Source organism: Anolis sagrei, chromosome 4, assembly GCF_037176765.1.
Source record: "Anolis sagrei isolate rAnoSag1 chromosome 4, rAnoSag1.mat, whole genome shotgun sequence".
NCBI classification, from domain to species: Eukaryota; Metazoa; Chordata; class Lepidosauria; order Squamata; family Dactyloidae; genus Anolis; species Anolis sagrei.
The window spans coordinates 149,701,649-149,714,121 of record NC_090024.1 but is presented as its reverse complement, the minus strand read 5'-3'; the positions used below and the strand labels follow the sequence as shown (position 1 = coordinate 149,714,121).

At 44.3% G+C, this 12,473-nt stretch overlaps 1 protein-coding gene across 3 annotated transcripts in view; it reads right to left on the bottom strand.

Moving 5' to 3' along the window:
• Positions 1-3,871, bottom strand: part of AGL (amylo-alpha-1, 6-glucosidase, 4-alpha-glucanotransferase) — a 56,581-nt gene extending 52,710 nt beyond the window's left edge. Inside the window, exons 1-2 of one of the 3 annotated variants that reach the window (XM_060773930.2) lie at positions 3,677-3,871; positions 3,083-3,223 (exon numbers count right to left, since the gene is read on the bottom strand). In XM_060773930.2, the coding sequence (XP_060629913.2) occupies positions 3,083-3,164 (82 nt within the window). In that variant the 5' untranslated portion in view covers positions 3,165-3,223; positions 3,677-3,871. Of the gene's footprint in view, positions 1-3,082; positions 3,224-3,358; positions 3,517-3,676 lie in introns of those variants that run through there. The other 2 variants (XM_060773929.2, XM_060773931.2) reach the window with 2 other exon arrangements.
• Positions 3,872-12,473: the final 8,602 nt, after the last annotated feature.

The window sequence follows — 12,473 nt, the reverse complement described above, 5'->3', positions numbered from 1 at the left end:
ATTCATCAAGATGTATTTCCTAGTCAACCCACTTATGCTTGACTTAACTAAGTACTTATTGTATAGAAGAAAAGTGAAGGTGGGGGTAAGCACAATTTGTGTTGTCCATTACTATAATGGTTTCCCCCTGTGGTCTTTCAGGGCCTTTCCAGAGGGGTCCTATATCCCAGGATCTGATCCCAGGTTTTTTGTTTATTCCAGATTATCTGCCAGTGCAGACTCATATAATCCAATTTAAAACAGAAAATCCGGGATCAGATCCTAGGATATAGGGCCTGTCTGGAAGGGCCCTTGAAGTCTCAGGATCTCTCAGGGCCCTTCCACACAGCTGAATAAAATCCCACAGTATCTGCTTTGAACTAGAATATATGGCAGTGTGGACTCAGATAACCCAGTCCAAAGCAAATATTATGGAATTTTCTGCCTTGATATTCTGGGTTATATGGCTGTGTGGAAGGGCCCTCAGTTAATGGCAGGAGCCCCACAGCTAACACTTGTTAGTACTGCATAGAAGAAGGCATGGAAAACCTCCTTTTAAAGATGCTTTACCATGAAAACCTATGATGAGACAACCTAAAATAAGAGATAGTGCCAAGTTTGGTCCAGATCTATCATTGAGTCCACAGTGATTTATGGAGGCAGGTGAACTACAACTCCAAAACCAAAGGGCACTGCCCAGCAAACCCTTCCAATATTTTCTGTTGGTCATGGGAGAACTGTGTGCCAAGTTTGGTTCAATTCCATTGTTGATGGGGTTCAGAATGCTCTTTGATTGTAGGTGAACTATAAATCCCAGCAACTAAAACTCCCAAATGTCAAGATTCTATTTCCCCCATACTCCACCAGTGTTCACATTTGGGCATATGGAATATCAGTGCCAAGTTTGGTCCAGATCTATCATTGAGTCCACAGTGATTTATGGAGGCAGGTGAACTACAACTCCAAAACTCAAGGTCAATGCTCACCAAACCCAGTGTTTTCTGTTGTTCATGGGAGTTCTGTGTACCAAGACTGGTTCAAGTCCATCATTGGTGGAGTTCAGAATGCTCTTTGATTGCAGGTGAACTATAAATCCCAGCAAATACAACCCCCAAATGCCACCAGTGTTCACATTTGGACATATTGAGTATCAGTGCCAAGTTTGGTCCCGATCTGTCATTGATTGAGTTCACAATATCTGCTTTGAACTGCATTATCAGAGTCCACACTGTCATATAAGCCAGTTAAGTGTGGATTTTATACAGCTGTGTGGAAGGGGCCAAAGCAGCTTGCATTTCTGTTTATCCCAGATTACCTGCCAGTGCAGACACATATAATCCAGTTTAAAGCAGAAAACCTGGGTCAGATCCTGGGATATAGGGCGTATCTGGAAGGGCCCACAGTCTCTTCGTGGAGACAAAAAGTGGTGTATAAAAAAACATAATAATACATTTATAAAACAAAAATCTGTTCCTGGTTTGAAAGTGTTATTTCCTGTTTAATTGTGCGGCCCTTACTTTGAAATTAGTTGTTCTCCTCCAGTTTTGATTGTTTTGAGGCATAACATTGTGTCATTGTAAAGCTGCCTTGAGTTCTCCTGTCGGAGTAGAGAAGGGCAGGGTACAAGTATGGCAAATAAATAAATAATTTTAACATTACTTGTTCTTCATTTTAAATATTGTGTTTGTTCCCGTGTAAACTATAGTTCGGCCCTCCAATGGTCTGAGGGACAGTGAACTGGCCCCCTGCTCAAAAAGTTTGAGGACTCCTGGGTTAAACCCTTGTGCTGGCAAGACTGCTGACCAACTTGCAGCAGTTCAAATATGGGGAGAACAGGTTGAGTTCCCTCTGTCAGTTCCAGCTCCCTGTGCAGGGACACGAGAGAAGCCTCCCACAAGAATGGTAAAACATCAAAACGTCCAAGATGGCCAATTCTCTCACACCAGAAGCAACTTGCAGTTTCTCAAATCGCTCCTGACACACACAAAACCTGTGATAACTGGATTTTGAAAACTTTGGCTTGTTGTGGGAACAAGGATTGGCAATAAAGCTTCAGTGGAGACCCCTTTTACCCATGATAACTCTATCAGGAGTGAATTTCCCTTCCAAGGGGTAGATTTCTCTCACATCCTGTTGTCTTACCCCTGTTCTTAACTGTGAGTCATTTGTAAGTCATATTTTTGTAACTGTTTTTGTGTGTGTACATGCACACCACTCTGAAATGCTACTTTTTGTGCTAGTTGCTTTTTTATGTGCCACCTGACAACTCCGCTTATTCTTCCTTGTGACTGAAAAAGTAAATGGCGCACCACATTCTCTGCTTTTGTTTATATCCCCCAAAACCTTTTCAGACTTAAAACTTCTTACATCCATCTGTTCAGGACTCTTTGGACCCTTTCACACAGCCATATGTAAAGGCAAAGGTTTTCCCCTGACATTAAGTACAGTTATGCCCGACTCTGGGGGTTGATGCGCATCTTCTAATAATATTTGAGTACTAATATTTGAGTAAAGGTAAAGGTTTTCCCCTGACATTAAGTCTAGTTGTGTCTGGGGTGTGGTGCTCATCTCCATTTCTAAGCTGAAGAGCTGGCGTTGTCTGTAGACACCTCCAAGGTCATGTGGCTGGCATGACTGCATGGAGTGCCACACAGCCATATAACTCAGAATATCAAGGCAGAAAATCCCATAATATCTGCTTTGAACTGGGTTATCTGAGTCTACACAGACATATATTCCAGTTCAAAGCATAAAAGTTGGGATTTTACTCAGCTGTGTGCAAGGGGCCTTTTACACAGCCATATAATTCATATTATAAAAGCAGATGATCTGCTTTGAACTGGATTATATGAGTCTACACTGCACATAATCCAGTTCAAGGTGGATAATCTGGATTTGTATATGTTAGTGTAAAAGGGGCCTCAGAGGTCAGTGTTTGTCCCTTTCCCAAAATGTAGGTCACAAGCTCCTGCTGATCTTGGCACAGAAGAGTTTGGAAACCAATGCCTTTCCTCTTGCATAAGGACAGTCGCTCCTTGCCTTGGTCAAAAGGAGAAGATCAAGTAATAACACCGAAGAGACAATGATCCCTGTTTGTACTGACCTTGCTCCAGGCGGAAGAGGGTCTTGTCCAGCTTTTCCATGTCGTTGAGGAGCAGGACTCGGGTTTGCTTACCCAGAGGCATCTTGGCTGCCGGGAATGATCTGCTGGAGAGGAACTTCCAAAACACAGCAGGAGCGGCTCCTAAAAAAGGCAGAAGAAAGCACACACACTAAAAGAGAAGTTTTCTTCAAGCAAAGAGGCCAGCGGGGTGGGCTTTTGCCTTTAAGGGTCACCTTGGAAGTCCTTCCGAGAAGGGCCCCTGGCAGAGAAACTCACATTTTGCTGTCCCTCTCCTGCAGAAAACAACTTGGGAAGGGAGGCAGGGATATTGGGACAAGGAATGTGGCCCCACTGCAGCCAGGAAGGGATTCAAGGGGGAGGCTGCAAAGCCCCAGAGAGACCTTTGCAAGGAGGGAAGGGGACGGGCTCTTGGCCCAAGGGCGGCTGGCACCTGTCACTCTCTCTTCCGGGACAAAGCGACCTGTCTACACACACACACATATACACCACGGCTCGCCCCCATGGTGCCCCCCCCCCCGGCTCGGCTGTTGTGCTCTATAAATACCAGTGGCGCCCAGGCCGCCCTTCACTCACCCCGCCAGCCAAGGCGGCTCTGCTCAGAGAAGGAGGAGAAGCAGGCACGGGCAGGCAGGCAGGCCGAAGAGGAGGAGGAGGAGGAGGCAGAAGAGCTCCCCGCTGGAGGGAGGAAGAGCGTCAGGGGAGGAGCCGGGGAGGCCAGGCCCCGCCTGCCGCTCCGAAAGGAAGGCACCCGCCGAGAAGGGCGAAACTGGCCGAGGAGACGCAGGCCTCGACCCCGCCTCGTTCGCCCAAGGGAGGGAGAAGGCCTGAGAAAGGAGAGGGAAGGAGGGAGGAAGGACGGCGCTGTGACTGAAAGAAGGCAGGCAGGGAGTTAGTGCAGTCAATGTAGACAAGCAGGGTAGGCATGTAGTGTTAGCAGGTAGAGAATGTAGGCAGTGCAGTCAAGCAGTGAAGGCAGTGTTCTCAGGCAGGCAGTGTAGGCAGAACATCAGGCAGGCAGTGGAAGCAGGCAGTGCAGGCAGGAAGTCCGTGGAGGCAGGCAATGCAGACATGCAGTGTAATCAGTGCAGAGAAGACAGTGGAAGCAGGCAGTGCAGGCGGGCAGTGCAAGAAAGCAAGTAGTCAGTGCAGGCAGGCAGTGCAGACAAGCATTGAAGGTAGTGCATTAGGCAGGCAGTGAAAGCAGGCAGTGCAGGCAGGGAGTCCGTGGAGGCAGGCAATGCAGGTAAGCAGTGCAGTGAAGGCAGTGCAAGCAAGTAGTCAGTGAAGGCAGGCAGTGGGAGCAGGTGGTGAAGGCAAGCAGTGCAGTCAAGCAGTGCAGGCAGTGTTTTCAGGTAGGCAGTGGTAGCAGTGCATAAAGCAGACACTGGAAGCAGGCAGTGCAGGCAGGGAATCAGTGGAAGCAGGCAATATAGACATGCAGTGCAATCAGTGAAGGCAGGCAGTACAGGCAGGCAGTGAAGGCAGTGCAAGCAGGCAGTGTAAGCAAATAGTGAAGACAGGCAGTGCAGTGAAGGCAGTGCATCAGGCAGGCAGTGGAAGCAGGCAGTGCAAACGGAGTCAGTGCAGGCAGGCAGTGCAACCAGGCAGTGTAACCAGGCAGTGGAAGCAGGTAGTGAAGGCAGGCAGTGTAAGCAGGCAGTGTAGTCAGGCAGTAAAGGCAGTGAAGACAGTGCATGCAGGCAGTGCTGGCAGGCAGGCAGTGCAGGAAGGCAGTGGAAGCAAGCAGTTCATGCAGACAGTGTAGGCAGGCAGGGTAGGTAGTCAGTCAGTGCAGGCAAGCAGTGCAGGCAGTCAGTCAGTTCAGGCATTTAGTCAGTGTAGTCAGTCAAGGCAGGCAGGGCTGGGCAGGGAAGGGCGGCGGGTAGGCAGGCAAGCAATCGAACACAGTCTTTCAGGGGGAGTGTAACCCCATCCAGAACTAGTTGACACATCTCCACCCCCAGAGGATGACCCTTGATGGCAAACACCTCTGTTTTGTCTGGATTCAGAATTTGTTTTTCTTCATCCAGCCCATTACCTCATCCAGGAATTCCTTCAAAGGAGACACGTTATCCTTAGCTGAGGCTGTTTTTGAAGGCATGGAGAAATATATTTGGGTGTAGGAGGAACATGGTTTGACACTACAGGCTGTCCCCGAGTTACAAACATCTAACTTACAGCCTACTTTTGGCTGATTAGATGGTCAAGTTCTTTAGGATTGCTGTTGCTGTGTGCCTTCAAGTCATGTCAGATTGAGGGCGACCCTCAGTCTAACATTTAAGGCATAGGTTGGGTAAATGACCTTGGAGGGCTGAATCTGGCCTGTGAGTCTTAGTTTGAGGACCCCTGGTGCAGATGGCGCCTGTGGAGGGCATCATGAAGAAGTGGGAAGCCAAAATGGAAAGTCTAGCTATGCACAATTTGGGGGGGGGGGGCAAAAGGGGAACTCTACCCTCCCAAGTGCAAGTTTTCTTCAATTTCCACATTTCTAGCATTGCAGGGATATTGGAAGTATAGGCAGTCGCTGAGTTACAAACATCAAACTTACACATGGTTCACAGTTAATAACAGTAGTGAGACAACAGGAAGTGAGAGAAATGTACCTATAGGATGGGAAATTCACTCCTGGAAAAGTTATGTGAAAAAGGTGTCTTCACTGAAGCTTTAGCACCAATCCTTCTTTCCACGAGAAATCATCTTTTTCAAAGTCCAATCATCACAGGGACAGAAAGTGAGGTGAAATCTTCTGAACAGGGCAAAGGTAGCAAAACAAACACCACACGGGTGTTGACCCTTCACTATGCTATCCAAAGCTAAAACATATATGTAGAGCTACACTTAAAAATGTCCCCTTTCCAACTTACAAACAAATTCAATTTAAGAACAAACCTACAGAACCTATCTTGTTTGTATCTTGAGGACAGCCTGTAGTTCACACCTAGAATTTGTATTTGCAATCCCTTGGTGGCAGAGATTTCAGAGGGTAAACTTGAGGCCAGGAGGTGGGTCTTGTGATAACACAGGGATAAGATAGATAAGAGGCTTATCAGAATTCTTTCTGGGCCAACTGTGTAAATGGACATGGATAAAATTCATTGAATCAGGTAATACAGGAACCCAGAACACCTTCACATGAGCATATGAAAAGTTTGGCCTCAGTATATAAGAGTAACATGCCAAAGAGTCATTGTTTCTGGATTAAATTTTGGTAACTTGACAATTTAATCTTTGCTCTGAAAACTGTAAAAGATATGATGTGTCTTGTTGCCTTCAGAACGATCTCCATCCCTTTCCTATGTTTCAATTCACAATGCATACCCAGATCAGAGGACTGAATTAAACTCACGGCACACTATTTGCAATCTTTTAATGGTTAATTTGCAGGGTTATTTATTTTGACTTCAAACAAACAAAAAAGAAGGTTAAATCTTGCCCAGTCATGAAGCTTTGTTGTTTAAAACCAAAATAGGCAACCATCCTAGTAATAGCCAGCATTTGGTATGTGTGTTGTACTGTAACTCTGGAGAGCAGGGTTTGAATCACTGTTCAGCCATGGAAATCTACTGGGTAACCTTGAGCAAGTCACACTCAGAGGAAGACAAACCTCCCTGAAAATAAAAACACCACAATAGGTTAATCTTAGAGTTGCCATAGGTTGGAAGTTACTTGAAGGCACATAGCATCAAACTCTTCTAATAATATTTTAGTACTCGGGGTAAAGGTAAAGGTTCCCCCCTGACATTAAGTCTAGTTGTGTCCAACTCTGGGGTGTGGTGCTCATCTCTATTTCTAAGCCGAAGAGGCAGCATTGTCCATAGACACCTCCAAGGTCATGGGCCGGCATGACTGTATGGAGCGCCGTTACCTTCCCACCGGAGCAGTACCTATTGATCTACTCACATTTGCATGTTTTCAAACTGCTAGGTTGGCAGAAGCTGGGACAGCGGAAGCTCACGCTGCTCCCCGGATTTGACCCTGCGACCTTTCGGTCAACAAGATCAGCAGTTCAACGGTTTAACCCACTGCGCCACTGGGGGCTCCATTACTCCATCACTCAGGGTAATAATAAATTAATAGTTATTTTCTAAGTAGTGCATGGGTAGAAATAGTTGGCACCTCTTAGATTTCCTCATCATTTTTGGTGCTGGCTGGGAGTTGCAGTTAAACAATATGTGGAAGATTACACAATAGTGTGTAATCTTTTTCAGGAATTTCATGCATGTATCTCAGTAATCTTTACAATAGCCTCATAAAGCATGTCCTTATAAATAAGATTTCACCAAATGTATATGGTTTTCAAGCTGGTTTCCAAGAGTCCTGGGGAAGTCTTGCTAGTGACAAGCACAGGTGGAGAGAAGTCATGCCAAATGCAACCTGCTGGTAGCAATATAACCTGTAGAGGTATACCACAGTAGAATATAGCTGCTTTCAATATGCACTCCACCCACAGAATGGATGAGAGTGCACATAGCTGTATATATTGTGTATATGTGTATTGTGTATATGTATATATTCTATCTAGGCCATGGGGTGGTAGTTTGGGTATTGGACTAGGATTCTGGAAACTATGTCTCATATCCACACTCAGTGGGGAAGCTTGGGCAAGATACGCACTCTCCCAGCCCTAGAAAAAGGCAACCTTCTCTGAATCTTGCTAAGAAAACCATACGATAGTGATGGCTCAGGATTAAGTGAAGGCATATAACAACACCTGCCTCTTATCCCTATGTGGCTACTGTGAATTTGTTCATGAATGTACAGAATATTATCCCCGCCTCATATTGGGAATCACTGGGAATCACACTGCTTGTATTCACATAAGTAGGAGACATGATTGTACCACTAACAACATTGTAATAATTTACAGACTCTCAGCCTGGGTCTGACTGTATTATGATGGGCTAACTCTTGCCCAGCTAGTGAGTAACTCCTGAGATAATGTTACCACTCCAAGTTTATCCACTTTGGATGAGAATATACTGAGCACTTAAACAGAGCAGAAGCATTTTCAAGCAGACTCTTCCGTAAAACAGCAGATTTGTTACCCCTACTTCAAATTTCTATAGAACTACAGTTTGCACACCAGGTTGCTTCAGGCTATAGAGCTGTCGTTAATTCTTTCTATTTATTTGAATATCCGTAATAGTGTTCCTCATACACAACCTGCTGAGTAGTCATTTCATATCCCACCAGTGCACAGTAATGTTTATAGAAGTTCACAGAAATGTTAAATAACAAAATATCTACTTATTTCTCAGTCTTCAAGAGTGAACTGCTGGTGCTTATGTAGGCCAAAATAGCTGTCTGTGTCGAAATTGTGGTCAGAGGAGTCTCGGAGAAACTTCAATATGTGTGTATGTACACACACACTTACTTTTACTTACTTACTTAGGCGATCCCTCGTTGTCCGAGTAAGATTGTCCTCCAAGTTCGGTGTCCTGGCGGTGGGTACATAGGTGACTGTGGAGTCTGATTTTTGACCTGCATGTTATCCTGCAGTGAGGGCATTAGTTTCCAGGTGGGAGGCAGTCCTGGTCAGGGTTGGCTTGACATGCCTTCCTCTTGGCATGTTTCTCTCTTTCGCCCTCAATTCGTGCCTCTTCAAATTCTACAGCACTGCTGATCACAGCTGACCTCCACCTAGAGCGCTCAAGGGCCAGGGCTTCCAAATTCTCAGTGTCTATGCCACAGTTTTTAAGGTTGGTTTTGAGCCCATCTTTAAATCTCTTTTCAGAGCAGAGCAACTTCTTTGGGAGATGGTGATCAAGCATTTGGACAATGTGGCCGGTCCGGTCCAGCGGAGTTGATAGTGGAGGGCCATCGCTTCAATGTTGGTGTTCTTCCAGCATGCTGGCATTTGTCTGCCTGTCTTCCCAAGAGATTTGCAGGATTTTTTGGAGGCAACACTGATGGAATCGTTCCAGGAGTTGCACGTGACATCTGTAGATAGTCCACAATTTGCAAACATATAACAGGGTTGGGAGGACAACAGCTTTATAAACAAGCTTGGTCTCCCTACCGATGTCCCGGTCCTCAAACACTTTGTGCTTCATTCAGAAAAATGCTGCACTTGCAGAGCTCAGGCGGTGTTATATTTCAGTGTCAATGTTGACTTTTGTGGAAAGGTGGCTGCCAAGATAGCGGAAATGGTCAACATTTTCTAATGTTATATATTTTTGGCGTTGCAGATGAGTTGGTTGGTGACTGGTGGAAAAACACTATGGTTTTCTCAATGTTCAATGACAGGCTGAGCTTCTCATATGCTTCTGTGAAGGTGTATTGAGTGGCTTGTAGGTTGCCTTCTAAATGTGCACAGATGACATTGTCATCAGCATATTGGAGTTCTATAACAGATGTTGTAATCTTGGTTTTGGCTTTCAGTCTGCTGAGGTTAAATAGCTTGCCACACACATATAAAGGCTCAAAATAGTCTAATAAGGATGGAAAATAGACACTGGCCATTGGAGGCTGATTTGGGATGTGTATATGTGAAATTATATGGGAATGAAGAGAGAACACTGAATTGGTACATTCCACATGGCAATGTATCCAAACCCTGGATCCTAACTAGTGGATGATAGAAAAAAAAGGATATTTCCATTCTAAACAGTCAATAAGTTTACATCATTAAATAGTGCATTGGCTCTCTGAAATTTGGCATCTAACTCTACCTAGGACAATTCATCCTAAAGCATTTTTTCAATGAATGTGTAATGTCTAAGAGTTTGCATTGCTTGCACAAGATATTTTGTGTAATACATGTCATGTCCTTGCTGTGAATTACATACTTTTTTATGGCTAAGGTGACTAGTTGAATATTGCTTCTTCTCTCCAAGCTTTGCACCCCCAAATGATTAGACACCACAGGACTGCAGCCAATTTTAACACACAGAGATCAATTGCCTGCAAGTATCTCACCCATGGGGTATTTTTAACTATGCTCTACAGAAAAGGTTAGTCCTTGAGTAGTCAAAGGTCAGTCTATTTTGAGTGGCTGCGATTGCAAGTAAGTAAGTAAGTAAATAAATAAATAAATAAACCCCCTTCTCAAATTACAGTTGTTGTGGTGATGTATCATATTGTGAAATGAAAAAAATCAGAATAATGAACTGGAGAAAACATCCAATTTTTTGCAGTCAGAATTGCTTCTTTTAGTGGAACTGGAAAGAGGACCAAATTCTCTCTCCTTATGGACTCTCACATGCAGTTCTGCAGAGAACAAGCATTTGGTGTGTGTGTGTGTGGGGGGGGGGGGGGGTCTTCAGGAGTATCAAATATAAAGCATGCATTATTTTCAGAAAAAAGCAAGCTTTACTTTTTATAGAAAGATATTCAGAGTTCTTTCCAAGACTGTGCTAGTGCAAGTATTACTAACTGAAATACAACTTTTGTATCCACGGGACTGGTGCCTCTGGTTTCATTTATACATCCCTGACAAAATTTGTTTCTATGCGTTTTCTAGTCCTCTAGCATCTTAATGGCATTTGTGGACCAAACGTCATTCATGTCAATAGAGTTCACGATTTTCTGTGGTTTCGAGTAGCCACACGAAGTCCAGGAACATATCCTCCATGGATATGGGGATCATATTGTATTCTGAGGATCAGGATAACAGATTCTAGCCTGGGTGTATTTTACAACATATTTCACATTTATTAACAGGATCCAGGGTTATTGATGGAGAGAAGTGGTTGCACTTTGTGGGATCATTCATACCCTGTGTGTAAATCAGAGCTTTAAAAAGACCAGCTGGCATGGCCAGTAGCCATGTTGGCTGGTGAGATCTGGGCATTTGACAACCCATTTTCACGTTTTGGTGTAATGTGAACAAATTGGCATGTCTTTTGAATCTTTTCAGTCAGGAAATAAAATAATGGTAACAGCTTGCAAGGGAACCTTGTCATGAAGCTGTAGACTATATAGCCGATAATATAACTCATTCCACTTCCACACACAGGATAGAAAAGTTTGTAAAGATTACCAATCTTTGTCTAAGGTTAATTAATGTATTAGTGTTGTGTAATGGTTTTGAGTACTGGGCTACGATTCTAGAGACCAGGATTTGATTTCCCCACCCAGCCATAAAAACCCATTTGTGTCAAAAGCATTGCATAAATAGGTATAAAACTGATAAAATAGAGGGACGACAAGGGGCTAAATAATTTTAGACCAAAAAACAGGCAACAGCAACCACATTGTCTGTAGCTTTAAACAGTTCTTCCTCTGTGCATGAGACAGGGCATTCTGGGCAAGCAAACAGATGCAGAGTTGTTGTTTTCTGCTCCACAGTTGCACAAGGTGGAGAATTCTTCTAGGTAGTGCCATTTTGCCAGGTTGTTTTTTGATCTGCCTGTTCCACTTCTGAGACTGTTCAGGGACTTCCGTGTTGCCCATTCTTGATTTGTCCCTGGAGGAAGACCCTTGTTGGGGGGGGGGGGGAGGGCATCCATTTGCTTTAGGGTGGTCATAAATTGGAAATAATCTGAAGACACACAACAATACAGTAGATTGAACTCTTGTGCAACGTATTTTGAGTGAGCTCTCCTCATACTCCTGCATGTTCCTAGTCCCCCCCCCCCCACTTCTTAGTGCATTACCCACTAATGCCCAAAGAAAAAGGCCAGGTGAGTGAGCAAGCAGCTTGCTGCTAATGTACTCATTTTGGGACAGAAAACAGAGCAAGCAGAATATGCCATTTCTTTAAAGCTCAGTGAGATCTTGAAAAGACAAGATTACTTTTGTGTACTTGTAAAAGTACTCCATTGAGGACTCCCTGTCTTCCTAGACTTAGGGCCCTTCCACACAGCCCTATATCCCAGAATACCAAGGCAGAAAATCCCACAATATCTGCATTGAACTGGGTTATCTGAGTCCACACTAAGATATTGTGGGATTTTGTGCTTTGATATTCTGGAATTTAAGTATCCGTGGAAGGGCCCTTACATACTGAGGAAAATGTTGCTTACTCCAAAATAGCCAACCACAACTATAGACTGCCGTGTGAGTAAGGAATTTACTGTCAAAACAAAACAAAACACATTAACATAAAAGTGTTTATTGTGAAAACAGGTGTCTTTGTTTTTACTGTGGAATAGTTGCTACTTCTGTTCCATGTCTAGAGGAACTTGAGAAGACAGATCTGGGGAAAATCCTGAAATTCATGTTTCCTATATAACTTTTATCCTGAAATCTGGAGTGTTAGCTGTGAACTGCAGCACGTAGCAGAAATCATTGATTCATAGAGTTGGAAGAGACCACATGGGCCCTCCAGTCCAACCCCCTGCCATGCAGGAAAAGCACAATCAAAGCACCTCTTACAGATTGACAACTAGCCAGAGAACAAGTCTCCACTACACTCTGAGGCAGTGAG